The 27098-nt window shown below is 41.9% G+C and overlaps 1 protein-coding gene across 1 annotated transcript; it reads left to right on the forward strand.

Moving 5' to 3' along the window:
- The first annotated feature begins 9509 nt into the window (after positions 1–9509).
- LOC310682436 (DGAT1/2-independent enzyme synthesizing storage lipids-like) lies at positions 9510–26716 on the forward strand. Its single transcript, XM_083451321.1, has 7 exons — positions 9510–10096; positions 11377–11707; positions 19077–19241; positions 20874–21067; positions 22340–22400; positions 24126–24265; positions 26114–26716. Exons 2-7 carry the CDS (start codon positions 11380–11382, stop codon positions 26216–26218), a joined length of 993 nt encoding a protein of 330 aa, XP_083307447.1. The 5' UTR covers positions 9510–10096; positions 11377–11379; the 3' UTR covers positions 26219–26716.
- Positions 26717–27098: the final 382 nt, after the last annotated feature.

The raw sequence follows: 27098 nt of genomic DNA on the forward strand, positions 1-27098 counted from the left end.
GGGCTCCCACGGCTTGCGGATATCTGCATGAAGCCTGGAGAGCGAGAGGGGTCGGTGCGCACCGACCCCTCTCGCTCTCCAGGCTTCAGCGAAAGCCTGCATTCGCCCCATAGGACGCACACACCTTTCCCCTTCATTTTTGGAGGAGAAAAAGTGCGTCCTATGGGTCGAAAAATATGGTATATAAAATTTTGTATTCTTATGATTCAGTTATCTATTTTTCAATTCCATGAAAGGGTTTACGTACATGTGAGGAGGTGTGTTCTAAGAAAGTGTGTGTGTGTACGCGCGCGCGCAAGAATGTCATTTTATGCCTTATGCATTTAAAAGCAACCCTTAGCAGGAGGGATATGTGTGGAGGGGTGGGTTTGGAAGTCTAAAAAACATGAGCCTTGCTGGATTAAAAAAATGAAGCCCTTCTAGTACAGGATCCTTTATTCACAGATGCCCAAGGGAAGTCAGCATGCAGTTGAGATGCATGCGTATACAAAGCTGTCCTAAGAGAATACTGAGGCCATGGCCAGAGTTAGATATGCTGGGTAGGAGGCACGGTACCTGTGCTTTTGAGTGTGAGCTTATTGGTTGCCAACCATCAAATCACCTGACATGCAACAGCCCAAATGCTATTGCATATTGGCAGTGGCAGGCACTGCAAAGAGCAGCTGCCACGTGAGAACTGAGCTTACCTCCTCCTCCCATTCAAAAAGTGCCTGCCTGCCCATTGCTGAGCACATCAGTCCAGGATGTGGCACAAAGTGGTCAACACATCGAGAAGAGGGACAACTTCTGCTCCGCTACTGGTATACATATTCCTACAGAAATCTTTTTATCACTGGCTGCCTTGCCCTTTGAATCAGTGGTGAGTTGTGTTTAATACCCTCAGATTCTCTGTAAACTGGAAGAGCAGGCTACTCAGAGGTTGGTTGTTCAGATAAAAGGCATTAGAAATGCTAATATTTATGACAAACTAGCTCCTTGGATAGGAAATTTGCAGAACGCTAATAACTCTTGACTGTTAGTCCCATTATATAAATATATGAAGGGTAATTGTTTTGTGGTGGTAGAGAACAATTACTGCTTACTCCCTTCTGCCTCTGAGCAGATTTTCAGGGGGGTTTCTATCACTGACTGAAAATATATTAATTGCTGGTAAAAAAAAAATTAGAGTTGTGGTTTGTTTGTTTGTTAAGATTTATTTTTTCAAGTTCTGGTCAAACTCAAACACGCTGGATTTTTCTGGTGAACAACCAATATGCTAAAGATTGTAGAAGGGGTCCCCCCCCCCCCGAAGTGATTTTGAAACATTTGTATTGCAGCTTCATCTGTGCTCTCAGACTACTGTTTTTCTTTTTCTGGAACAAGATCGCAGTTAAAACTCAAAAGCAGACATGCTTTCTATTATCGGATGAGGAAAGCCTTTTAACACATCACCGTTGCATAATTTTTTTAGCTCTACCATTGTGGTTTTGTGGACATAAATATTTGCAGGTAAGAACTGAGAATATATAGATGTTATTTATTTTTCTGTAAAGAAATTAAGTCTGGATCCTGAGAAAAATTGTGGGTGTGTGGAGCATGTTTCAAGGGTGGAAAGCAATATGATGTAAAAGTTTATTGTCAGTGATAATTATAACTGACATATACATTAAATAGGCACACCTTAGTGATCATTCTAAGTATCAATAGATATCAACGTCACTTTTCAGCTTTGTTGCAATACATAGAAATGAGGGTTTCGTTCTGACTGCTTTTTAAAAGATATACCGTATTTTTGCTCCATAAGATGCATCCGACCATAAGACGCACCTAGTTTTCAGAAGAAAACAAGAAAAAAAATATTCTGAACGAAACAGTGGATGTATGATTTTTGTGGTTCATGCTGTGGCCACAAACATGTGATTTGACGGTGAGTTTGGGGTAGCCCAATGCAAAAATCCTGAGGATCCGTGTGGATCCGTGCTTTGTTTTTGCGCCATTGCAGCCCCATGCAACAGTGGGTGCGTGATTTTTTTGGTGCAGGCTGTAGCCATGGACATGCTATGTGATCTGATGGTGAATTTGGGGTGACTCAATGTAAAAATCCTGAGGATCCATGGGTTTTACCTCCCCCCTCTCAGGCAGCCTCCTTTATTGCTAGCATCCCTTATCTCACTTCCGATCGCTTGCGATCAGTGGCTTTGTTTCAACACCCACTTCCCTCTTTCAAAAAACAACACCATGATCTCCTTTTCACCCCTGGGCAATTCGGCTCCAGGGACCACGCATTCACTCCATAAGACGCACAGACATTTCCCCTTACTTTTTAGGAAGATAAAAGTGTGTTGTATGGAGCAAAAAATATGGGTATGTGTATTTTCTGTTTATTTCTAAGTAAGCAATGTTATATACAAAAAGGGCAACCAATAAAATTAAAAAGTTTGTATTTTTCTTTGGCATAGGAGGTTAGTCTGTTGGTCAAGATTTTTGACCTGAAAGAGGGCCATGAATGAGGTAGGGTTTCATTTCAGGAAGCAAGGGGCCCAATGATACTTTGTGCCCAAGAAACCCCCAGAAATCTAGAGGCAGCCTTGGGTTCAGGATTAAATGAACAGTTTCCTGTTCACTTACTCCCAAACCCCAGCTGTCTGCACAATAGGTCAACTTATTCTATAACACAAGATCAGTGGTTCCCAATTAGGGGTCCGCGACACCATCCCCTGCCAGGGCCTTGCTTATCTTGGTAATTACACAATGAAAGCCACAATAATGATCCACGGATCACTCAACCTCTGCTTAGAGAAAGAGGGCACTGCGCTTACCTTTCCAGGGGCTGCAGCCACCACCGCTTCTTGTGTAGCAGGTAGGCAGAGTGAGCTCGTCTGCTCCGCTCCCTGGTCCACAGGAGCACTATGGGGGTAGCAGTGACAGGAGGAAGAGGCCGAGTGGCGGCAGCTCTGCCAATCAAATGCCATGCCTGGTTTACCTCAGCGCGGCGCGGGGAGGTCTCTACCAATCAAACACCACTGAGGTAAACCAGGCATGGCGTTCGATTGGCAGAGCCCCCGCCACTCGGCCTCTTCCCACCGTTGCCATTGCCGGGAGTCTCGGCTTTGTAGAGGGTTCTTAAATGGCCAGGGGGGTGGAGGTGGATTTAGGACCCAGACGGGCCTGATCCGCCCCGGTGACTGTACTTTGCCGACCCCTGTTCTACTTGTTTTCAATGACTATCAAGTTTAGAGGACTCTTCCACTGCTTCTAGGTTAAGGTTACCAGATTTTTTTCAATGAATCCGTGGACACTTTAAATAAATAAAAAAATCACATTTGGGACGTTGATGCTGCAGCGATGGCGGTGGCAGAGGGGCGGCCACTGCCTTGACCTCAACCGCCACGTTTCCCCTTCCTCTGGGGCTTCTATCTCCTTTCTCCATGATCCATGAGCCTGGGCAGCCCCTGAGTTGTTGGTTCTTCGGTGGTGGTCGGGAAGTGGTGTGCGGTGGGTCAGGCATGGAAAACGGAGGAGGGCCGAGATTGGCAGCAAGGCTCGGGCAGCGCAATGCATCCCTTCTCACTGGAGCAGCCCCAATCCCATTCCTACCTGCGTGCAAGCAGGAGGGGGCGAGGATCCCTCAGCTGGGAAGGGAGGCTCCCATTGCCTAACTGAGCGATCCCCCCCCCCCCGCTTGCATGCAAGGAGGAGTTGGGAGGCAGCTCCAATAGGCAGCATGAAACCTCCCTTCACAGCTTAGTTGCTAGGGTCAGGGAAGGTGAAGGCAGCATCTTAAGAGCCCCTGCACCACCATCATATGGGGACTTCCGAGCAGCTCCTGAAGCCAGCCAGAGCCAACTGCTCTGGGCTGCTGAGACAGCTGCTGCTGCATTTCCCAGAGACATTAGATGAAATCCGGGGACATTCCGGGGATGGAATTTGTCCGGGGACTTATTCACAAATCTGGGGGCTGTCCCTGGGAAACGGGGACATCTGGTAACCCTATTCTAGGTAGGGTTTCAAGTGACTCTTGGCTTATGAGTTTCGGATTCATGAGTTTCGCATTCATCTTGGAAGTCCAACAGGGGAAATACCTAAGCAAATTGCCACCTTTAGCACAATAGCTTCCTCTCTGATGATTTAATTTTGTGCTAGGGCTGGGCAATACTTTCTTTGCAACATTGTGATATTCTTCTTCTTTGGTGATCACTCATAGTCGAGTAAGATTGTCTTCCATAAACACAGTTTTAGCAATGAGTCCATAAGTGATTGTGGAGGCAAATTCTGGATCCATACTTCCTTCCACAGTGGGGACATTGGTTCACAGGTGAGAGTTGATCACGGTGTGGATTTGCCAAGTGCTCCTTCCTCTTAGCACGTTTCTCCCTTGCGTCCTGAGTTTGAATGTCTTCAAAGCCCATGACACCTTTGGTAAAGGTTGTTCTCCAACTGGAGTGCTCGCAGGCAAGTGTTCCCCAATTGTTGGTGTTTATACTACTTTTTTTTTAAGATTTGCATTGAGACAGTCTTTAAACCTCTTTTGTTGATCACCAGCATTACACTTTCCATTTTTAAGTTCGGAATAGAGTAGTTGCTTTGGAAGACAATAATCAGGCATCCACACATGACCAATCCAATGAAGTTTATGTTGAAGAATCATTGCTTCAACACTGGTAATCTTTGCTTCTTTGTGATATATCAGCAGCTAAATACCTGTATATGCTGATATATCACGATGACTTCGAATTTATCTTGGCTGTTGCATCTGAGATATATGGCCCAGCCCTACACGGTGAGCAAGTGCCAATGCCTCTTAAGCTCAAGTGCGAGTCGAGGAGCATTGGGGCTTCACTGAACTGTGGGGTAGAAGAGGCCTCCTACCCCACAGTTGAACAGCTCCCATGCCTAAGAAGGCATCCTGCCCCCCAGCTGAGGGAGCCTGGGTGCTTCTCTGAGCAGGAGAAGCACTGGGGCTCCCTATATCTGGGGGTGGGGTTGGAGCCCTTTAACAGAGTCCCCACCCTGCGGACTAGTGCAAACCATTGGCAGGGTGGGGGGTTCACTAAAACTGCTAGTTTAAGGCACGGGCAGCTGTGTTCTCCTCAGCTGAGCAGTTTAAAGAAGTGGAGGGAGAAACAAGCTGTATCAGTGCCTCACCGATGCAGCTTGTTTCTCACTCTGCAGTAGTATGGGGGCAGAGTGGGGTGGCAGCTTCACTTAGTGGTATATCCCTCAGGTACCAGTGCCACTGGAGGGAGTCAAGTACGTTGGAGGTTTCACTCACGATATATTGCCGAGTAAAGCCACCATCACGGTCTGCTCCCATGCCGGTCCTGGGCGATGCATCAATGCATCACTCAGGCCTATGTAGTGCAAAAGGCAGCCTGTGTGGATTTTTTTTCTTGTTTTCTGTGGGAAGCTATGTAGATACATTTTCGGTGGGAGGAAACAGATATACGGCAGAATCCTAATAAATTCAACAGTTCGTTCTTATCGGGTAATCAGCAATGATAAAAACCTCACTCCAAATAAGTACTGTATTTGACTTAATTAATCTCTTTAAGCCAGAGATGAAACCTGGGCACAGAAGGACTAAATAAGTTGTTGTTGTTGTTGTCACTACTACTACTACTACTACTACTACTACTACTACCACCAACATTACAAAATTCCAGCTGTTTTCTACTCAGTCTTCACCAATACTTTATCAAGCCCTGACCAGGCCTTCACCCATGTCTTGAAGGTGCAAGATCCCTCAGTCAGCAGAACCATATGCTACAAAGTTTTGCTAAAATGTACCATCTCAGATTACAAGTAGGAAATAACATGTTTGAATACTCTCTCATATAAATAGACTTCAGCATATAGAACACTGGCAAGTTAGGGACACAATTGTTTGTTTGTTTATTCAGTTGTAGTGGAGCAATGGAGACAAGTTTTTCCTACTGTCTGGAAATAGGCATTTTGTGGTAATATCACAAATTTTATGGTCTGCTTTTTAGTATACCTAAAATCCTTTGCTTATTAGGGGCCACCCCAAATTTTCTTCAAAAAATTGCTTTGCACAGGTAACTACTATAGAGTTATCAAAATTTTCAAAGGCAGGGGGTCCGTGGCTTGGCTTTTGAAAAATTGTAGGTCCTCAGTAATTAGCTAATTGGGAACCATTGCACTGAGCTGTAGCAATTCAAAGCTGAACATCTAGCCAGAGGCAGATTTAGGGGAAGACAACTGGTTCATGAAGCCTCAAGGGCACCACAGTGGACGCCGCAACTATGAAGTACAGTAACTGGAAGGTGAGAGACAGGGGGATGTGGATTTTGGCTTTGCACAGGGCGCCGCTTGAATCTGAGACCCCCATGGTATGCCACTGATCTAGCCCCAGAATGTAACAATACTGTACTTGAGGAACAAGAATTTCCTAATCCTTAATTCTCCTCCTATGTGAGATTGTGATTCAGCATGGCCCCAACTTGTTTGTTCTACTCCAGGATGTTCATGATTGTCCCAATACATCTATGCAAAATAAACACACGGATTTCATACGTCATACACAGTGCCGGATTTACATATAAGCTAAACAAGCTATTGCTTAGGGTCCCACTCTCTTGGAGGCCCCCAAAAAATTTAAAGGGGAAAAAACCCAGGATGTACATTTCCAAAATATAAGATAAAAAACAAATAAAATGAAACCTACATACAGTTAGAGCTTAATAATTATTTCACTATTAATATACTACTTAATTGCATTTCACTATTAATATACTTCCTAATTGTATTTCAGTTCAACAGTTACTTTGATAAAATACATATTTTGTTATGTGCAAATGGCTTTAGATACCTGTTAGGTCCATAAATTACCATATAGCATATATTCAACACAAAAAACAGCGACAATTTGTTGTTGACAAAGGACAGCTGGACATATAAAGGGCCCCGTTACCTTCAGTAGCTTAGGGCCTCATCAAACCTAAATCCGGCCCTGGTCATACAAATTGACTTCAATTTACCTATTTTCCTAGGTTGCAGTTATCTCCATGTAGGCACAGAATCAGTGGCCCTAAGTGACAGATGTCCTGCAAAAAGCTATACATAGAACTCTGTTAATCTGCTTCATCTAATGTTCTGGGGGTATTCCTAACACCACCACCACTGCCTTTCTGTTAATTTCAGGGAGAAGAGAGGAGGGATAATTCTACTGGGTGTCATGAAATGCTTGCACAGATAGAATGACTGAAAGAGCACAGTACTGTATTGAATTCCACCCTATATCTTTTCATTAGATGGAGAAGATAAATCACCACAAGGTGGAGTTCTAAGTACAGCTTTGTTTCCAGAAGGCCAGTGAAGAAACAGACGTGTGAGGACCACTGTGTGGCAAACTTGCTACATGGAAAACAGTCTATATAAGAAGAAGGTCGCAAAATGCGTAATGTGCACAAGCCTTGCTGTGAGTCCACACTGCAAAATGCATGCATGTATGATTGTTGCATCTAACAATGTACAAGGAATTTTAATGTAGTCTCTCTTACCAGGTTTTTATGAATACTTTTGCTTCACTTTGTACTCTAGCCTAAAAAAACTGTTGTGATGCTACCTGTAAAACCCATAGCTTAGGCATCCCCAAACTCGGCCCTCCAGATGTTTTGGGACTACAACTCCCATCATCCCTAGCTAACAGGACCAGTGATCAAGGATGATGGGAATTGTAGTCCCCAAACATCTGAAGGGCCAAGTTTGCCTACGCCTGCCATAGCTCAAATCTTTCCTTTCATGGAGCATCTACTAGGTCATCTTGGGAAAACCAGTACAGTGGACGCTCGGGTTGCGAATGTGATCTGTGCAGGAGGCATGTTCGCAACCCACAGCGCCACATCTGCACACGTGCGGGTCATGATTTGGAGCTTCTGCGCAAAACGCGATTTAGCGCTTCTGCGCTTGCACTGAAACCCGGAAGTAACCTGTTTTGGTACTTCTGGGTTCGGCGTGGTGTGCAACCCAAAAACACACAACCTGAAGTGTCTGTAACCCGAGATATGACTGTAACTCTCTGTCCCGGTACGGTTTCTTTGCAATGTGAGGTCAGAACAGTCATACCTCAGGTTGAAGTAGCTTCGGGTTGAGCGTTTTCAGGTTACACTCCACGGCGACCCAGAAGTAATGGAACGCGTTACTTATGGGTTTCGCCACTCGTGCATGTGCAGACGCTCAAAATGACGTCACACAGAAGCGGCGAATTGTGACCTGCACACGCGCAGACGCGGGTTGCGTTCGCTTCAGGATGCGAACGGGGCTCTGGAACGGATCCCGCTCCCATTCAGAGGTACCACTGTTTCCCATCATAGAATGTGGTTTGGAATTCAGAGGATTATGTCTATAAAGTGATTCAAGCACTTGTAAATACTTATTGTTGTGTTTAGCCATATCTGAATTCAGGTATAAATATGTCTACAAACATGACATGAAAGCTGGCAACATTAACCCCACTGTGTGGGAAACCCGTTGCAGATGACTGCAGTGCCTGGAGAGAAGGAGACAGCCAAGTCATGTATCCACAACTGTGACCAGAGGAGAAATGACTACTGAGAGGAACGCAGATAGAAGAAATGCTACGGTGCATCTGTAACAGCAAAGCAAGACACCTTCATCTTCCCCAGCTGCAATAAAGCATATCTCTCCTACAGCCACAGCAGGTGCTATATCTCTCCTCTCTTTCACTGTCTCTCGAGACAGATTGGTGCCAACAATAGTCTTAAAAGGTAAAGGACCCCTGACAGTTAAGTCCAGTCACAGATGACTCTGGGGTTGTGGTGTTCATCTCGCTTAACAAGCCAAGGGAGCCGACATTTGTCTGCAGTTTTTCTGGGTCATGTGGCCAGTATGACTAAACCACTTCTGGTGCAATGGAACACCAAAACCAGAGCAGCGCATGGAAATGCCGTTTACCTACCCGCCGGAGCAGTACCTATTTATCTACTTGCACTTTTGGGCATGCTTTCGAACTGCTAGGTTGGCAGGAGCTGGGACCGAGCAACAGGAGCTCACCCCATCGTGGGGATTCAAACTGCCAACCTTCTGATCAGCAAGCCCAAGAGGCTCAGTGGTTTAGACCACAGCACCATAGTCTTACCTGAATTCAATTTCATTTGGTTTGCTACAATCCACTTTTCAACTTGTCCAGACACTAAGCAATTTACAATACTGATAAATCAGAAAATAAATATTTGAGAGTGACAAATTAATTCCAACCCCTGCTGAATGCCATCTAAAGGGGGCTGCAATGGGTAAAAGTGTCCCTCTGACAGTTGAGAGCAAGGATGTTGCATCTGCAGGCATTGATCTCTTGGTGGCAGTAGAGGCCAAGACAATGCGTTCCATGGGTGTGCTGCATCAGATCCAAACCCTTTTCAGATGTTCAGGTTACTTACTTTTTAGGAATTTTAAACAAATATTTTTAGGAACTGTCCTTTTTTGGAATTGTGGTTTTAAATTGTTTTCCGTGCTTTGCATTTTTAAAGTGCCCTGAGACTTCAGGGTGAACGGCGGGCAACAAATTACATTGTTAACAATGATAATAAGGGGATTTATGCATTTGCCTTGGCAGGGTTGTTTTAGATTTCCCTTTTCCCTTTTTAGATTAGTACTAAATAAGACGTGAGCTACAACAGCCTCTGCAGCTGCATTTCTTGTTTGGAAGCAGCCACACGACGTCCTCCCTTCCCTCTGGGCGAGACGGGAGATTGGCGTTTGTTTTTTTAAAGGCTTCCGACGCGCAGCCGCAAACCCTCTATCTAGACGCTGTTCCGCGTCCCTCTGCGCTTTCTTTTCTCTATGGCGCATTTCCCGGAAGCCGCCTTCTCTGACTGGTTCAGGCACCTGTCCTCCTACTCAATGGGTCCGGGTGGAGCAGCGGCCCTAAGCTTAGCGAAGAGCACGCTGTCCTCTTTTGGTGCGTCCTCACTCGGGACAATGGGATAGCGGTGAAGTTCTATCTGCCAGGAGTGGCCGCTTGCCATACCGCCCCTTTGGGGGCGGCAGGAGAGGAAGAAAAGGCCGAGCTCTGTCGCCGAGTGAAGCGTCTCTGCAGCTGCCGCCGCCTCCTCATCCTCATCCTCCCTCTCCGAGACAGGTGAGGCCCGTCTTCCCTTCCTCCTCGTTAGGATGCAGCAAGTTGTCTCTTCGGGCGGGGAAGAGAGTTGAGAGAGGGAGGGCAGCCATTCCCCTCCACCCCCTTTACATGGGCAGCCTTTTCTGTTGCTTTTCTCCCCAACTTCTCGCAGGACTTCCCATCTCCGTACCGGTTTGGGCGCTCTCTCACTGATTCCGACTTGAGTCCTTGCGTTGTGGCGCGGGCGCCGTTAATATATCCTGTGCTTTACGAATGTTGTAGGGGCTGCTTCACGCGGCAATTCTTACAACACCATGTCAGGTAGATATTGCAGGTGTGCAGCTGGGAAAGTGCGGCTCTCATTTGCTGGAAGCCACCCAGAGAATTTATAGGAGAGACAAGATTGGAGCTGGCCTTTCCTGATTTGTAACTGTTTATCAATTCAGCTATCGGTCATCAATTTGCAGAAGTGTCACCCTGTGCACTGAGTTGCTGTTGTGTGTGCACTTGAGCATTTGTTTTTAAATGTTTTATGGGAGTGCCTTTTTGTGGGATATTCACTTTTCTGCTTGCTGAAAGAAAGACTTTGAAACATGATGAGTGCCCCCCAAAGGACCAGTAGCTCTTTTTGAAAAACAGGTGGTTATTTCATCAAAAAGACATTTGTGGCCCCATCTCTGTCAGGTACACAGATCTAGTCAATGTATCCCAGTAAACCCATGTGAATTAAACGAATGAAGATGATCACTGAAGCCTTTTTAAATCGGAGCAGGTTTCCATCATAGAATTTAGTTTGCTGCTCTTGTCTTTGTCACTGCACTACACAAAGAGGATGATGCTGGGACACAGCAAGAGAACCGAAGAAAGCCATACATAAATTGTTGTTGTTGTTTATTAAATATATATACTTCCCTTCATCAAAAGATCTCAGGGAGGTTCACAAGATAAAGTCTGGAACAAAGTCCCTCCTGTACAAAGAAAGCTATCTTAGATGGGCTTTGGATTTTACAACACTGAAAGCCTGTTTTCTACTATTGTAAAAGTGCTACATGGGAGATAAGAATCTGTTGCCATACGTTGCACTTCATAGACTTTAAGAAGCAGAGGGTAGACAAGTATTACAGGTTCCCTAGTTGCTTCACTCCCAAACTTGATTGTTGTGTTTACTTGGCAATGAGTATTCTGGTCTTTAGTGAAAATTGTCTGGAAATTCAAACTGACAGTTCCAAACACTTCTTTATAATATACTATGCAGATATTTATATACTTAAAAAAACTTGTTTTGTTTTCTTTTTAAACAGAATATGATAGGCCGAAATGAATCCTGTGGTACAGAGCAGATGCCCATGTCTTACTTGACTTGCCTGGTTTACATACTGGAAGGATGGACTGGTGTCGAACACTTGGACGAATATCTGAGTTACCTGGTCTACCTCACATGGCTCTTTGCACCATTGCTTGTAGCACTTTTACTTCCTGCACTCATCCTCATTCTTGTATATGTCAGCATTTTTATTCTTCATATTTACAAGTTACGGACATACCTAAAAGAGGTTTATTCAAATGATTTTTTGGATGGTGCAAGACTAGCAGTGTTAACTTTGTGGTATGTTCATGGAAGAATATGGAATGGTAAGTACATTTTTCTTATGTAGATGATATAAGCTAAATAGTCTTCAAGTATAAGGATACAAAATCCTATACTTGTTTTCAGAAGAACTTTCCCAAGCATTTTTTTCAGTAGCACTGCATAAACTACTTTGTTATTACAGTTTCAGAGGTTCAGTATTTTTTTATTCCACTTCCTAATCAATCACATTCCTATATTCAGAATGTGTATGCGTTGTAAAAACATTTGTTTGATTAAAGAGGAATTATTCCACTGTAGAAAGTAGCTTTATATTTTACATTCACGTATGTTTGAGGGAGGCAAATGATAATAAGGTTTATGTTAAAGGAGCTCTTTTTGAGTTGTTTGTTGCTAACGAGTTGCACCATATATTTCCCAACCTCACTGGAGTGCAAGGTGGACTTTCTGGAGATCGTAAAAAGCAGCAAAAAACAAAATCATCTTGATTTTGCACCATCTGTTACCCAGATGTGTGTTTGTGCACACACCTCTTTGGTGAGGAATGCATGGTGTGTGCATAGGAATGCATAGGCCTTTTCCTACAGGAAAGTGGAATTCTGTTGTGATTCATTCCTTTTAAGCAAGAACTGCACCAGTCTAAGAGGGTACATGAGATTCTCAAGACAATATAACAATAAACTCTTTAGCTTGTTCACTATAAATCTTGGACTACAAGGCTTTTTAGACAAGCTTCTTGTTAGGGAGAAGTCTTGTAGAATAGACAATAATGGGGATGCATCAGTGGTTTCCTTCCTTCTTCCCAGCTGCCAGAAATCAAAGTGTTCCTGTGAACTTTCAAAGAAAACAGGAACTTCACGTAATGAACTCTGTCTACTTTTCTTCTGCTTCAGACTACCTTAACTATCGTTTCCCAGTCTGGTATGTCATACTTATTGTCTGTTACTTTCCTGTGCTGAACAGGCATTAATATTTAGCAACTGTATTCAGGTGACGTAGTTTGTCCTTGAAAGACAGATTTAGTCTGAGTGAATATTTAAATATATTTTGAATTTATATGCCCAATGATGTGAGGTTAATTTTTTTTAATAAGTAAATCGGATTTTTTACAAAAGGCTCTAAAAGATACCGTGAAAGTCAATAATGAAACAATTAAAGGCTTTCTAGGCATGGTTGCTAGACTTCTTCCCTTCTTTTTGCTTGAATAATGTATGCTAATTGTAGCAGGTATATTTTAGAAGAAAATGAAGAGCATGAGATTGCCTCTGAGTCTGACTAATGGAATTGGTGGCAAAGTATAGTCAGAAGTCTCTTTGCTTGAAAAACTACATGATGGCCAGGAAAACCAGTTACGTTGTTTCAAGCCTGCAATACTATGTCTACTCATTCCCATTCAAGTCCCATTCAATTCAGTGGGGCTTTACTCCTAGACAAATGGGGTTTCAACCTCAGTCAGTATTTCTGCTCCTTCCCTTGCAAATGATAATGAATAGCTTCACACTTATTTCTGTTCAAAACCTAAGCAGCCTAATTAATCCTTCAAATATCCCATAGATCAGGGGAGGACAGACTTCAGGCTTGTGGGATTTACATTTTTTTCTATTAAAACCCGAAGATCTATTAACCAGAGCCAGGTGCAAACAGACACAAGTACTTAGAATTAATAAATTCTGAACCCAGTGACTTTGAGCATCAGAACAAAACTGAACTCTTCAGTCCCTCCACACATTGATGCATCACTTTCTGCTTCATTTCAGCACTATACAGTAATGTGGGTGTGGGAGTCATTGCTAAACAATTGGGGATTTGGGAATCCTTGCCAATCTATTTAAATTCCCCAGAAATCTGCTGGTAGATTTTGCTCCACAGTGTCCATCAATGCCCTAGCCTAGCCTAACCTGTCATATGGAGGGAAATACAGTGGTACCCCGCAAGACGAATGCCTCGCAAGACGGAAAACCCGCTAGACGAAAGGGTTTTCTGTTTTTTGATGCGCTTCGCAGGACGAATTTCCCTATGGGCTTGCTTTGCAAGACGAAAATGTCTTGCAAGTCTTGAGATTTTTTTTCGCTCCCCACCCCCTTTTTCTAAGCCGCTAAACCGCTAATAGCGCTAAGCCGCTAATAGGGTTGCTTCGCAAGACGAAAAAACCGCTAGACGAAGAGACTCGCAGAACGAATTAATTTCGTCTTGCGAGGCACCACTGTAGTTAAATAAAGGAAAGTATGCAATTAGGGCAGGAAAGAGGAACCTGTGGCCCTCCAGCTGTGGTTGTACTTGCAACTTCTCTAAGCCCCAGCCAGCATGGGCTGTGGGTGTGGATCATGGGGGTTGTAGTTAACATTTGAAGAGCCTGAACTTTTCTGTCCATGACATAGGCCATGATATAGAAATCTTCTGTATTTCTGTTCAAGCCAGCAAAACCTCTTAGCCACAAACGCTGTGACCCAAATTCTAAGAAGTTGGTTATTCAGGATTAGAGTGGCAAACTGCAAGAACCACCCACATGTGTTGCCTCTTGATTCACTGGAATCTTTGATTGTCCTTGAATCTTCCTGCCCCAATTGACATCCTCTCCTGCCACACCAGTGTGGCAAGCCACACCGCTTGAGAATCACTGACTTAAACCATCGGTCTAATAAGGCACATATATATGCTTTTGCCAATATATTGGTCTAGCATTTTATGTCATTCTCTTCCCCCACCCCAAGCTTCACAATTATGTGGACCTCCAGAGGAAAGAGTACAGAAAATCTAGTGGGGAAGATGGAAGAATGACTGTGGAAAGTCCAACAAGTTCAGCAAGTGTGTAATTATAGCAATTATCCACATTCCTTTAGGGAAGTGGGGAGAAGCCCTCTTTATGGAAAAAGACATTTTACAACTTTTAAGAATTAGAATAAAAATAATTAATTGACTGAGTAAAGGTAAAGGACCATTAGGTCCAGTTGTGACTGACTCTGGGGTTGCGGCGCTCATCTCGCTTTATTGGCTGAGGGAGCCAGCGTACAGCTTCCGGATCATGTGGCCAGCATGTCTAAGCCGCTTCTGGCGAACCAGAGCAGCGCATGTAAACACCGTTTACCTTCCCACTGGAGCGATACCTATTTATCTACTTGCACTTTGATGTGGTTTCGAACTGCTAGGTGGGCAGGAGCAGGGACTGAGCAACAGGAGCTCATCCTGTCACGGGGATTTGAACCACCGACCTGATCGGCAAGTCCTAGGCTCTGTGGTTTAACCCACAGCGCCACCCTGTAATGGACTGATATATACAAATATTAAGTTGTGTATTATCAGGCAAATGCTGTAACAAATTCAGTCTGCTTCTGTTCTTAACCTGATAGTCCCCAGTAAATGGCTGGCATAGGACAAAGGTAGCTAATCACTTTAAACCCAAGGACTGCATTCAGTTTTGATCAACCTGCTTGAGGGTTTGATGCCAGAGGAGAGAAAAAGAAATTCATGTTCACCTGCATGCACTGTGCTGCACTGCACTTGTTCACCAATGAATCTCTGTCTCTGGCACACACCACAATCATGCACATACAGGGATCCTTTCTTTTTCTTCCCCTGTGCAACTCTTCATTAATTCTACAGGTGACAGCACCCTTTGTCTTTGTCCTCAGTGCAACTTAATGGCAACAGCAATCTCTCCATTAACTTGACTGGAGAAGGGAAAAGGCCCTTGGTGGGCCATGTGAGGCTGTCTTGTGGGTCTGATCTGGTCCATAGTTCATAGATTCGTCACCACTACCACTGGATACAATAGTATACCTTAAGGCAGCTTACTGTCAGTGTACCATAAGAGCAGTGCTAGGAAATATTTGTTGTGCCAGATGCTTACATGTTTTATGCTGGTGCTTAGCAATGTGAAATATTATTTTGCCGAATATGACCACCTCTTTTATTTACGTATCTCTATGGTCTCCCTTATTCCTGAGTTCAGATCTTTGTAGTTGTATGCAACCTAGATAGCATCAGTTTTATAGACCGTTATTCATCTCCCTTTTCACCTGACCACTGATACTGTGTTAGTGGCACAGGTTGATGAACCTGAAAGTCAATAGGAACAACAATTAGGTCATGCAACAAAAAGTTGCAGTGTATCTGTACTCTCTGGGCGCTATAAGCTGTAAGGGCTTAAGCAAGCCAGTTCAAGCGCTTATGCAAGCCTGTCATTTCATATGAAGCTAACTTTGGTAACAGGTTGTGCTTCTCTGGTAATTCATTATCCAAATTTAAAAAGCATACTTAGTTTTTAATACAGCACAGGACCAACTGTTGTAAAGTAGTTGTACAATACTCACAGCGGATGAAGCAGAGCCTTTAGCAAAGTGTAATGGAAGAGTGGTTTGGCCAGGATTCTTCAGGAAAACTTGGAAAGGAATGGGGTTGAGACAGCTACCCAAGGCAGATCCCAGAATAAAATGACATTGCCAACCCAAAAGTGAAAAACTAGGTTGCCCAATGACCCGAATTTACAGTGGGTGGGCATGATATAACCACAAGTTTCTGATGTTGAAAATTATTGCAAAGACATGTTCTTTCTTGACAAAGAATGAAATTTATGATATTTTATTGCTTGTAATGAAAATTCTATGTATTTTGGACATCATGGGGGAAAATGGCTACTCGGTGGCCATTTCATACAACTTTCCTACAATCCATAGCTGTAATAGAAAAAAATTAATGAAACAAAGTTGTATATCTTAAAAATTAAAATAATATTGGTTATTATAGGTTCTTTTTGAAAGTGCAGACTTGTTTTAATTTTGGGAAATTTGGGGAAATTTGAAGTTATTACAGCTATGGATTTTCTAAACCTAGTTTTTGCACCCAAAAAACTAGGCTACAAGTGCATTTTTTTTTTTAAAAAAAAGGCATTTATAAAATCTTTTGAGTGCTGGTGTATTTTTTTTCTTAAATCGTCATCTTTTATTGAGCTCTGTGTAAAATTTCAATCTGATACTAGTTTATGGAGAAGAAGAAGAAATGTACACAAGGGTATCTTATGCCGAGGGTCTCAATAGGGACAGACAATGCAGATTTAACAAAACTTCGAAGTACTATAAGATTAAAACCATTTCAGACGTAGGGAAAAATTTAAGTGGGTTTCAAATTTCATCAACATCTGAGACGGAGGGTGACATGACCTCATTGAAATGACATGGAATGACCCTTTCCTTAAACTCAGGTTGATGACGGTTCTTGGATATTCTTAAGCATTTCTATTTGGCTAAATAGTCAGGTGTCCACATGAATTTATCTTTACCTGTCTTGCAGCCCAGGGCTGGTCCAGCCATTAAGCAGAGTGAGACTGCTGCCTCAGGCAGCAGAAGCCCCCAAGGCTGTGTCCTTATGGGCACCCTTTCTGCCCCTCTGCCTCCACCGCTGCCATTTACACTGATTTCCAGTGAGATTTTTCTTCAAATTGGCACCATTGCTGGAGGCACCAGGATGGCACTTCCTGTTTCTCCTTAAGCGAGTAAAATGGGACACTCCACCCCTGTTGCAACCTACCTATTTGATGAAACATAATTATAATTAGATTATGAAACAATGAACTGAAGGTTGGGAAGTTCCCCTTTTCAGATCTTGCCTCAGGTGACTTGGTAAACAATTTTGAGTATAGCACAATAAACATAGAAAAAGTTCTAAATATTTTACCCTACCTTGCCTTAACCTGAAATGATTTTATTCCATTCTTTCTAAAAAAAAAAAAGCCCAGACCAGTACACTACATTTAAAAACTTATAAATGATCAACATGGAAAGGCAGTGAAATAGCAGAACTACTAAATTCCATAGCCCGTTTATGGCCCAAATCCCCAGGTGAACATATTGAAAATTGGTATCTGAATATTGACAGTGTGGGGGACAACCACATTTCCTTTGGGAGGGAGTTCCATGTTCAGGGTGCTGCCACTGAGAAGGCCACTGCCTTAGACCACCACCAATAAGCCAGGCCACTGGTTGGATCTTGGAACACAGGCCTGTAGGTATTGGGAGAGCACTCCCATTGGGAGAGTAGGTATTGGGAGGAGTACTTTGCTCCTAAGTCATCTGGGGCTTTGTACACCAGTACCAACACATTAAAATAGGCCCAGTAGCATGCAGTCAGCCAGTGCAGAGTTCTGAGGATTGGAATCACTTGAATTCCATCTGGCTGCCCCTTTTAGGAGCCTGGCAACCACATTTTGCAGTAACTGCATCTTCCAGACTATAGTTAAGGGTAGCCCCATGTAGAGTGCATTGCAGTAACAAGTCATGAGGTTATCAGAGCGTGGATTACTGAGACCTGCTTTCCAAGTCCATGAATTGCTATAGCTGGTGAGGAGTAACTATTCCCACTGAGGCTACTTGTACTTCCAGTGACAGCTTTGAAATCTTGGGAGAGCTCCCAAACCATGTACCTTTTTTCAGGTACAGTGCAACCCCATTCAGAACAGTCTCTCCAATTCCTGGACTTGGAAACTCTAAATGTGAGCAGGTGGTTCTTAAAGATTAGCTACAGCTCCAGGTCCTCTGTGCAACAGCAACAACAAAGGTGGTTATTCCCCCACTTTGCAGGTGTTTTCAAGAAGAGGGTGTGCCCATGAAGTAGTCAGTGAAATCTTTTGAGTCAGATGGGACAGATTCCTTATCAACAGAAGAATTCCTTTTGAAGGTAGTGTAATGTTGTAAGCGGATTTTCTCTACAGATTTTCATATATGTGCTTTCATGGGGTGGAGCCAATTGTATTGGAATGATCAGATATTTTTTCAATTGCCCACTCTACTTGCAGAAAATGTTTCTCAGGAGCAAGGCAGAGATGGAATGAGATTCTTAATATTTGATAATGGAACAGCAGCAATGATCTGAAAAGGACAAAAGCCATTGCAATTTTGGCAGGACACTATAATTCCTCTACAAAACAGGAATGTTTTTTTTGGAGATGAACTTTATTAATACTGACTGCATTTATCAAGGAGTGCACAAGTATGTTGAAGAGTAACTAAACAAGATTATGAGATTTAGCATATGCTGGTGGAGAAACTGAGATGAACCCCCGATGGTTACCTTTGTGTCCCAAGGTAACCATATAACCCAGATTAGAAGCTCTTACTATTTTTCATTGACAGAAGCTAGTCCAATACAAGATATCATTTTTAAGAGCAATGCAACTTCTGTCTAAAGTAACAAAAGAGAAGTCAGCAGTTACCTAACTGGCAGACAAGTCAGTCATTTATGAGGGCATTAAAAAGTAGTTCAAAAGAGGCTTTCTTTCCAGGAAAGTACTCAATCCTTCATATTGAATGACAGGCCTTTGCTTGCCTGTCATTTGCAACTGTAGTTCTGGTGCTTCTTTGAGTAAGCTTTTGCAATGCAAAGTTGATATCAAATGTTAACGTTCCCTTCTCTTCTTAACAGGTTATGAGGTGCACGGCCTAGAAAAAATACCTGATGGACCAGCCCTATTTATTTTTTATCATGGAGCAACACCTATAGACTTTTTCTACTTCGTGTCTGCTGTTTTTACTAAGAAGAAAAAATTCATCCATGTAGTTGCTGATCACTTCGTCTTTTCATTACCAGGTAAAAACTGTGAAATGTGATTATGATGCTTGTAGATCAGTTAAGAGTACTAACTGGACATCTGAAGACACGTGTTATGGACAGGGTTTATTTGTTCGTGTACACAGGTGCATTCATACATAAATTCAGTGAGCAAATATGCAGTTTGTAGAGTTTTAGAACAACTCAAAATGCAGAAATGAACACTGGCTGTGTTTGTATGTCGTTTTGTTTCTCTCCCCCCCCCCTTACATTTATATCCTACCTTTCTTCCACCATGGAGCCCAAGATGGTATACATATGTTTCCCAGGCAGTTCTGCATTGAGATTCTGCCCAGGCCTTGGTCCTGCTTACCTGTAGCAATGTGGTAGCTCCATGTGAATTTAGATCGCAGACCTGGGATCCATAGCTCACCATGACTCATGAACACACTCACTGAGAATGTTCTCAAATTGTGGCTTCTGCATTGTAGATTTGAAATGTAACTTACTTTATTATGATTTGCTTACTGGACTGAGTTCTGTCTTCAGTGGTGAAAATCGGTAACAATGATCTGAAAAGGGATTGACTGTACCTTTTCTAGTTGTAGCCCTTTGAAGATGGAAACAGTATCTTTCATGAGTTTTAAAAATATATCCTATATTAAAAACTAAATAACCATTCCTGAGGAATGGTTAGAAAATAAGGTGTTTCTTATTCACAGTTGCAGCCCCATACGGATGTAATACTTAACAGTGGTTAGCATTTGCCATAGTTGTTTCCTTTACCCTTTGCTAAAATTCCCAAATGTGCCATGAAATATATCTTGCTGTGCTAAGCCATTACCCTTCAGTGAGAGTGGTGTAGAAAGACACTGTTAAACTAAATAAAATTTAATGTGACCAAATGGAACGGTCACTTGCCAAATTATGAATTGTACCAAGAATTCTGTCTGATTACACCAAACTCTATGAAGCTTTTAAATTTATAGTCTATAAAACAATTCACAAATTTTATGAAATATAATGTGTCTTCAAAACACTAACTTTTCTAGAGTGATAATAGTAATGGTTTGTTGTTTCTGTGTTAGTACCATGTAAGCCTTCAGCACTAAGCTTGAATTGGCCCAAATGCACCTGATATGTGGAAATTAGGTAACAAACTTTGTCCTAGAGAAAAATGATGAGTCAATAGTTGCTTAAAATTATCACTATTTTGTTTTGAAAGTACCGTATTTTTTGCTCTATAAGACTCACTTTTTCCCTCCTAAAAAGTAAGGGGAAATGTGTGTGCGTCTTATGGAGCGAATGCAGGCTGCGCAGCTATCCCAGAAGCCAGAACAGCAAGAGGGATTGCTGCTTTCACTGCGCAGCGATCCCTCTTGCTGTTCTGGCTTCTGAGATTCAGAATATTTTTTTTCTTGTTTTCCTCCTCCAAAAGCTAGGTGCGTCTTGTGGTTTTGTGCGTCTTATAGGGCGAAAAATACAGTATATGTTTTGATTAAGCCCAATATTGATGCAGGAGGATGTGAACAAGAGGTGGGTGCTGGACTACATTTAGGTGTATAAAACCCAATTCTTTCATGGTTTTGTTCAATATTTCCATTTTTCTTTTTTGCCTACTGTTTATTCCAGATTTCTCTCATGAGCTATTTGTTTCTTAACTCTTTGCAGGTTTCAAAATCGTAATTGATGTGTTTCGTACTTTGCCTGGATCACAGGAGGAATGTATAAAAGCATTAAAGAGCGGACGCTCATTGGCCATTTCACCAGGAGGAGTTCGGGAAGCCCTGTTCGCTAATGAATACTACCCCATACTATGGGGAAATCGTAAAGGATTTGCTCAAGTGGCTATTGATGCAAAAGTGGTGAGTGTTTTCTGAGCATAAATGCAATATAACTTCAGGCATATTAACCAAACCAGCACCATCAGTGTTGGAATCTTTCTAGATGTAAAATCAACAAAGTAAAGACAGATGATTTGCTTGCTCATGTTCTTCATCCAGAGAGAACTACAAGAAGCAGAGACAAGCAAGCAGAAATTGAAACAAAATGGATGCACTTAATGGCTCTTCAAAAAATGTTTGTATGGAAGCCCACCACATAACATTGAGAATCTATATAAATAATGTTTCCATTTATCCAAGTTGATCAGCTCTTACATATTAACAGGAACAGCTCACATAGAATGCTGAGAAGTGCCGTATTTTTCGCTCTATAAGACACACTTTTCCCCCTCCAAAAAATTAAGGGGAAATGCAGGCTCCATGGCTTCAGCGAAAGCAACGCAAAGCCAGGAGAGCAAGAGGGATCGGTGCGCACCGATCCCTCTTGCTCTCCTGGCTTCGCTTTGCTGGAGAGGCGCTGCACAGCTTTCCCTCTCTGCGCAGCGCTCCTTCAGCGAAGCGGGAGGAGAAATGGAAGGGGCTCCGTTTCTCCTGCCACTTCACTGGAGGGGCACTGCACAGAGAGGGAGATATTTTTTTTTCTTGTTCTCCCCCTCTAAAACCAGGTGCGTCTTATGGTCTGGTGTGTCCTATAGAGCGAAAAATACGGTATCAGAAGTGATAAGATATTGATTGTGATCCTATATGCCTTACTTTTTAGCATTCCAATTGTTTCTGTTAGAATATGCGGCTATGAAACACAAGCATTTGGGTGAAATAGATTCTTGTTCTAGTTGTGAATAGAATGGTTTGGTTTTCCTTTGAAAATACAGATTTACCTTGAGGGTTTTTCTTACTCCAAAACAAATTCTTTCTTTCTCTACAGAATCACATTCTAAGTTTATAGGTGTAATAATAGGGGATTCATATTATGCCGTGGCTAAAAACTCAATTTTGTGATAGAGACCCAGGTTCAAATGACCATTCCCATATGAATCACATTGGGTAATCTGTTTCACTGGACAGCTGTGAAAAGAGTAAGTGGGAAAATTGCACTAAGCTCTTTGGAGCAAGCAGAAGATACAAATGAATGGTTTAGCATGGTTCTCTCGGCTTTCTACTCATTTAATTAATCCTATAATGATACAAAGTAATCGTTAGTGAGCAATCACTGAGGAATGGACTCTGTTATTTAGGATGCAACGCCTTGAGTGTGAGACAGAAATTGCTAACACATGTCCTTCATCTTTACAGCCCATCATTCCCCTTTTCACACAAAATGTTCGGGAAAGCGTTCGAACATTTGGTGGAATAAGTAAGCAACTTCAGTTTTTTGGGTTTTTATATTATGCTTTCAGTTGTTACATTTATTGCTTTCCTGGTTGAACCTTTGGCTTGCTATCTTTGGTGCATATAGGGGTAAGATTTTCTTTCTTGAACGATGTGGTTGACATTTTAATCATTAAGTGCTGTGTAGTGAATATGTATTTGTAATCCAAAACATCTGGAGGGATGAGGTTGCTTTATGCTAACTCAAGCTCTACAAATCCACAAGTGTCAGTTGTCCTTTTGGAATTATTAGCAAAGCCTTAATACCTAGGTATATACTGTTCTGTGTAGCAAGGTGTTCCAGACTGCTTCCATTTTTTCTTATATCTCCTGTTACATTTCCCCCCACCCATGCCTTTGACATTCAATTTTGTAAAAAAGAGAGACAGAGAAAAAGTGTAATTCACAACCATTACAAAATATAACAGAAGGCATTGTTGCCTTTCTATCCCCTGATCCTTTTTGTTGCTTTCCTTTCTATTGTTCTCTGCCTCCACCCTATTCATGCCCAGTCCTCTCATATGTCTGCTTCTCAGCCTAGCCTTCAACCATCCTTTAGGCAGCCACCCTGCATCTGTTTATCCCATACTTTAGTTTCCATACTTCATAAGTCATCTTTCTGCTCTGCTTTCTCTGTGCCTGCTTCCTGCCTTCTCTTTTTCCTAGGCACTATAGAAGAGGTTTTTGCCACCCCACCCCCCAAACCAGGTTCTTTAAAAAAATTAATGGAGGGTCACTATTGTAGTTGTTAAGTAAATCTTAAAATATTAGCTAATTGCATGTATAATCAAAGATAAAGAAGGCAGACTAAATTTCATTTAAGGGTCTTCCTAAAAGGGGTGGGGAATTTGCTGCAGTTCTCACACTTGTTTAGATATAAGTTCTGTCCCTCTTATGACAATAGCACATTGATTGACTATGGTCCTATGAAGACCTAAAGAAAGGCTAAGCAGAGAATCTACTGGTATTTATCACAGGACATGCTCCCTGTCTTATAACACAGGTATTTAAGAAAGCAGCAATATGTTTCTAGAACAGTGACTCTTTCCTCCAAAGCAACTTTTGGAATCTCTTTCTTTTACTATTCTACACTAGGGAAGAGAGGTTATGTAGGACCTAAGGCTTCATTCAGACTTTATACTAAGCTATAGTCTTGGATTCCTGCACTTCTCTTTTTCTTCTCACAGTCATGCAGAAGAGGAGATCATAAGTTTTTGCTTCTGTTTTCAAGTAACTGTAGTTATTCAGTATGTTGAACCAAGAACTGTGGTTAGTGTTAACTATAGTTAAGGAAATGCAGTAGGATTCCCTAAACCAGAATTAATATCAACAGTTTGTCCAGATTCAGATATTACTGGTTGGTGGGAAATGGAAGCAAAAGCTTGTGATTGGTGGTGGGGGTAACATTACATGCAAACACAACCTACATCTTGGAGATATTTCAGCAATTACTTCTTCTCTCTCATGACTTCTGGCTTAGAATACATAATCTGTGCAACTAGCTCAGGATTGGATATACCTGTACATATTCCAGAACTGTGTAGCTTTTAGCTTGCATTAGTAATTTATTAGGCATTACTGTATAAACATGACTTGAAAGCCATTGTCTCCAAGATACCTTTAAAGAGTTGCATGATTTGGGCAACAGAACTTTATTTTACCTTCTATTCTCTTAAATATGTCTCCCCCCGCCTTCTTTTTAATGAACCAGAATTTTTTAGATGGCTGTATGAGAAGACTCGTTGGCCACTAGTCCCATTGTATGGAAACTTCCCTGTCAAACTACGCACATATATTGGAGATCCTATTCCATATGACCCAAATGTCACTGCTGCAGAACTGGCAGAAAAAGTAAGTTTTTGTTTTCATAATGCTGAAGTAGCAAAGTTACCATCTTAATCCTAAATAATTGTAGTGTAATATTCCTATGTTCTGAATACAGTTATGGAAACATCCCAAAGAGCCATGGGATGAAGCTGATTAATTTCATTGATTTTGGGGTGAACTGCCAAGATTGCCCAGCAGTATGCTAAATCAGTGGAGAACATTTTGGGAGGTTGTGATTTGAGATTGGGAATGGGAAAAGGTGAATTTGACCTGGCTGAGAATAAAGATGCAAAGAACTAAAGAAACAAGAGAGTGCAAGGACAGTAGAATAAGGAATAATGAGAGATGGGAGAAGAGTGGCACATATCTCCTTTTCAAGATAGACCTTACAAGCTTTAAAATACATTTGTTGAAACATATCCAACTTGAATCGGGCCCGGTCTTTTCAACATCTTTATCAACAACTTGGATGATGGACTCAAGGGCATCCTGATCAAATTTGCAGATGACACCAAACTGGGAGGGGTGGCTAACACCCCAGAGGACAGGGTCACACTTCAAAACGACCTTGACAGATTAGAGAACTGAGCAAAAACAAACAAGATGAATTTTAACAGGGAGAAATGTAAAGTATTGCACTTGGGCAAAAAAAATGAGAGGCACAAATACAAGATGGGTGACACCTGGCTTGAGAGCAGTACATGTGAAAGGATCTAGGAGTCTTGGTTGACCACAAACTTGACATGAGCCAACAGTGTGACGCGGCAGCTAAAAAAGCCAATGCAATTCTGGGCTGCATCAATAGGGGTATAGCATCTAGATCAAGGGAAGTAATAGTGCCACTGTATTCTGCTCTGGTCAGACTCACCTGGAGTACTGTGTCCAGTTCTGGGCACCACAGTTCAAGAAGGACACTGACAAACTGGAACGTGTCCAGAGGAGGGCAACTAATATGGTCAAAGGCCTGGAAACGATGCCTTATGAGGAACGGCTAAGGGACCTGGGCATGTTTAGCCTGGAGAAGAGGAGGTTAAGGGGTGATATGATAGCCATGTTCAAATATATAAAAGGATGTCACATAGAGGAGGGAGAAAGGTTGTTTTCTGCTGCTCCAGAGAAGCGGACACGGAGCAATGGATCCAAACTACAAGAAAGAAGATTCCACCTAAACATTAGGAAGAACTTCTTGACAGAGCTGTTCGACAGTGGAATTTGCTGCCAAGGAGTGTGGTGGAGTCTCCTTCTTTGGAGGTCTTTAAGCAGAGGCTTGACAACCATATGTCAGGAGTGTTCTGATGGTGTTTCCTGCTTGGTAGGGGGTTGGACTCGATGGCCCTTGTGGTCTCTTCCAACTCTATGATTCTATGATTGAATCTTGCTATTCTGGACTCACAGCCAGAAATTTCTCTTATTCCATTCTTGGTCATGATGCTAGAGTGTATTGTGACTTCTCAGCTTCAGGTTTTTCTGGATGATTCAGCCTGTCATTAGGCTGGGTTAAGGAAGAGGACCAAGTTTACCTTGCTACACATATGGGATATTATTAGAGAACAAACATTAGACTTCTTGTGGGTTTCGTTGCATATTTTGGGTCTGGACCCCATGTTAACTATTTAGCTTTGCTAACTATATGCTATAAATCATTGGATAGAAAGCATCAGAATTCTAACTTCAACCCACCTTACAGTTGCTAATACTTCGTACTCCATTTTGTGCATTTGCATCTCACAGTTGTTTTGTAATTTTGAAATTAAACTGCTGGTATCTTAGGTTTTTATTGCTACTAAAAGGGCTAAATGCTGGTTTTAATTTTAATCTGTGACTGACTGAAAGCTGTTACAATAATGAGCTATTTTCTTTTTGACCTTATAGGCAAAAAATGGAATACAATGTTTAATAGACAAACATCAGAAAATACCAGGAAATGTATTTAGAGCATTGATGGAACGATTTGAAACACAGGAAAAAGAAGACTAGTGTCTTTTTGGGTTCACAAATAGTTGTAAAATATTTTTAAATTATGTTTATGATGTGATGTAATATTTGAGAAAAATGCTATTGTATTTTACTTTCTTTACAATTGTACAGTTTTACAGAAAAACAAGTTATTTCCCCAAAAGATCCTTGTTAAATCTGGAACTTGGGAATCTTTAGGTACCAACACAAAAATTTGATATATTTTTAAAAGCACAGTTGTACCTTGGAATAAGCTATAAAATGGCTTTTTTGGTTTGTTGAAAATATATGAAATTTCCATACAAATTTTATTTAAATTGAAGATAACATTAGGATGTATTTGAACATTATAGCTGTGTCCATTTCATGTCTTGTGTGGTGTAACAGAGATTCTCCAATCATGATAAAGTCCTTAATTATATTTATTAACATTTGTGAAATGAAGATTATGCTATTGCTGTCAAACTAAAACTGCAATAATATGCATGGGTACCTGGGAGTAAATCTTACTGAACTCAATGGAGGCTGGCTTCTGAGTATACACGCATAGGATTGCACTGTAAGGGTGCTTAGAAAAGGCCCTGTGGATGCCATAATTTTACCATGTGTAAGGAACATTTAACTTGCATTACCTTCATTTAAAATCCCTAGAAATGCAAATTCCATCACAATTTGCTGTGCTGCAAAAGTATTTATTTGGAATTCTATGAACTTGCATTGCTGAGTTTTGCCTCTTTGTAGAGGGAGAGTATTCCCTCTAATACGTCCCTTCAAAGGTTTTCTCTTTTTTCCATCTTTGGTGGTGGCTGAAGTTTTAGAATTTCCATAGACGCTCTATAATAAGGAAAGAAAGCAGGATTAATACTATACAATTGCACAGTTCTTTAGCCCAAAAGAGCAT

The sequence above is a fragment of the Podarcis tiliguerta genome (assembly GCF_965153285.1).
Source record: "Podarcis tiliguerta genome assembly, chromosome: 7".
NCBI lineage: Eukaryota > Metazoa > Chordata > Lepidosauria > Squamata > Lacertidae > Podarcis > Podarcis tiliguerta.

What these genes read in the sequence shown, in the direction of transcription:
- LOC310682436 (XM_083451321.1), top strand. Translation starts at nt 11,380, where the DNA reads ATGATAGGCCGAAATGAATCCTGTGGTACAGAGCAGATGCCCATGTCT. An exon ending in TCATGGAAGAATATGGAATG is followed by an intron (nt 11,708 to 19,076) that starts GTAAGTACATTT and finishes TCTTCTTAACAG; the next exon opens with GTTATGAGGTGCACGGCCTA. An exon ending in TCGAACATTTGGTGGAATAA is followed by an intron (nt 22,401 to 24,125) that starts GTAAGCAACTTC and finishes TTAATGAACCAG; the next exon opens with AATTTTTTAGATGGCTGTAT.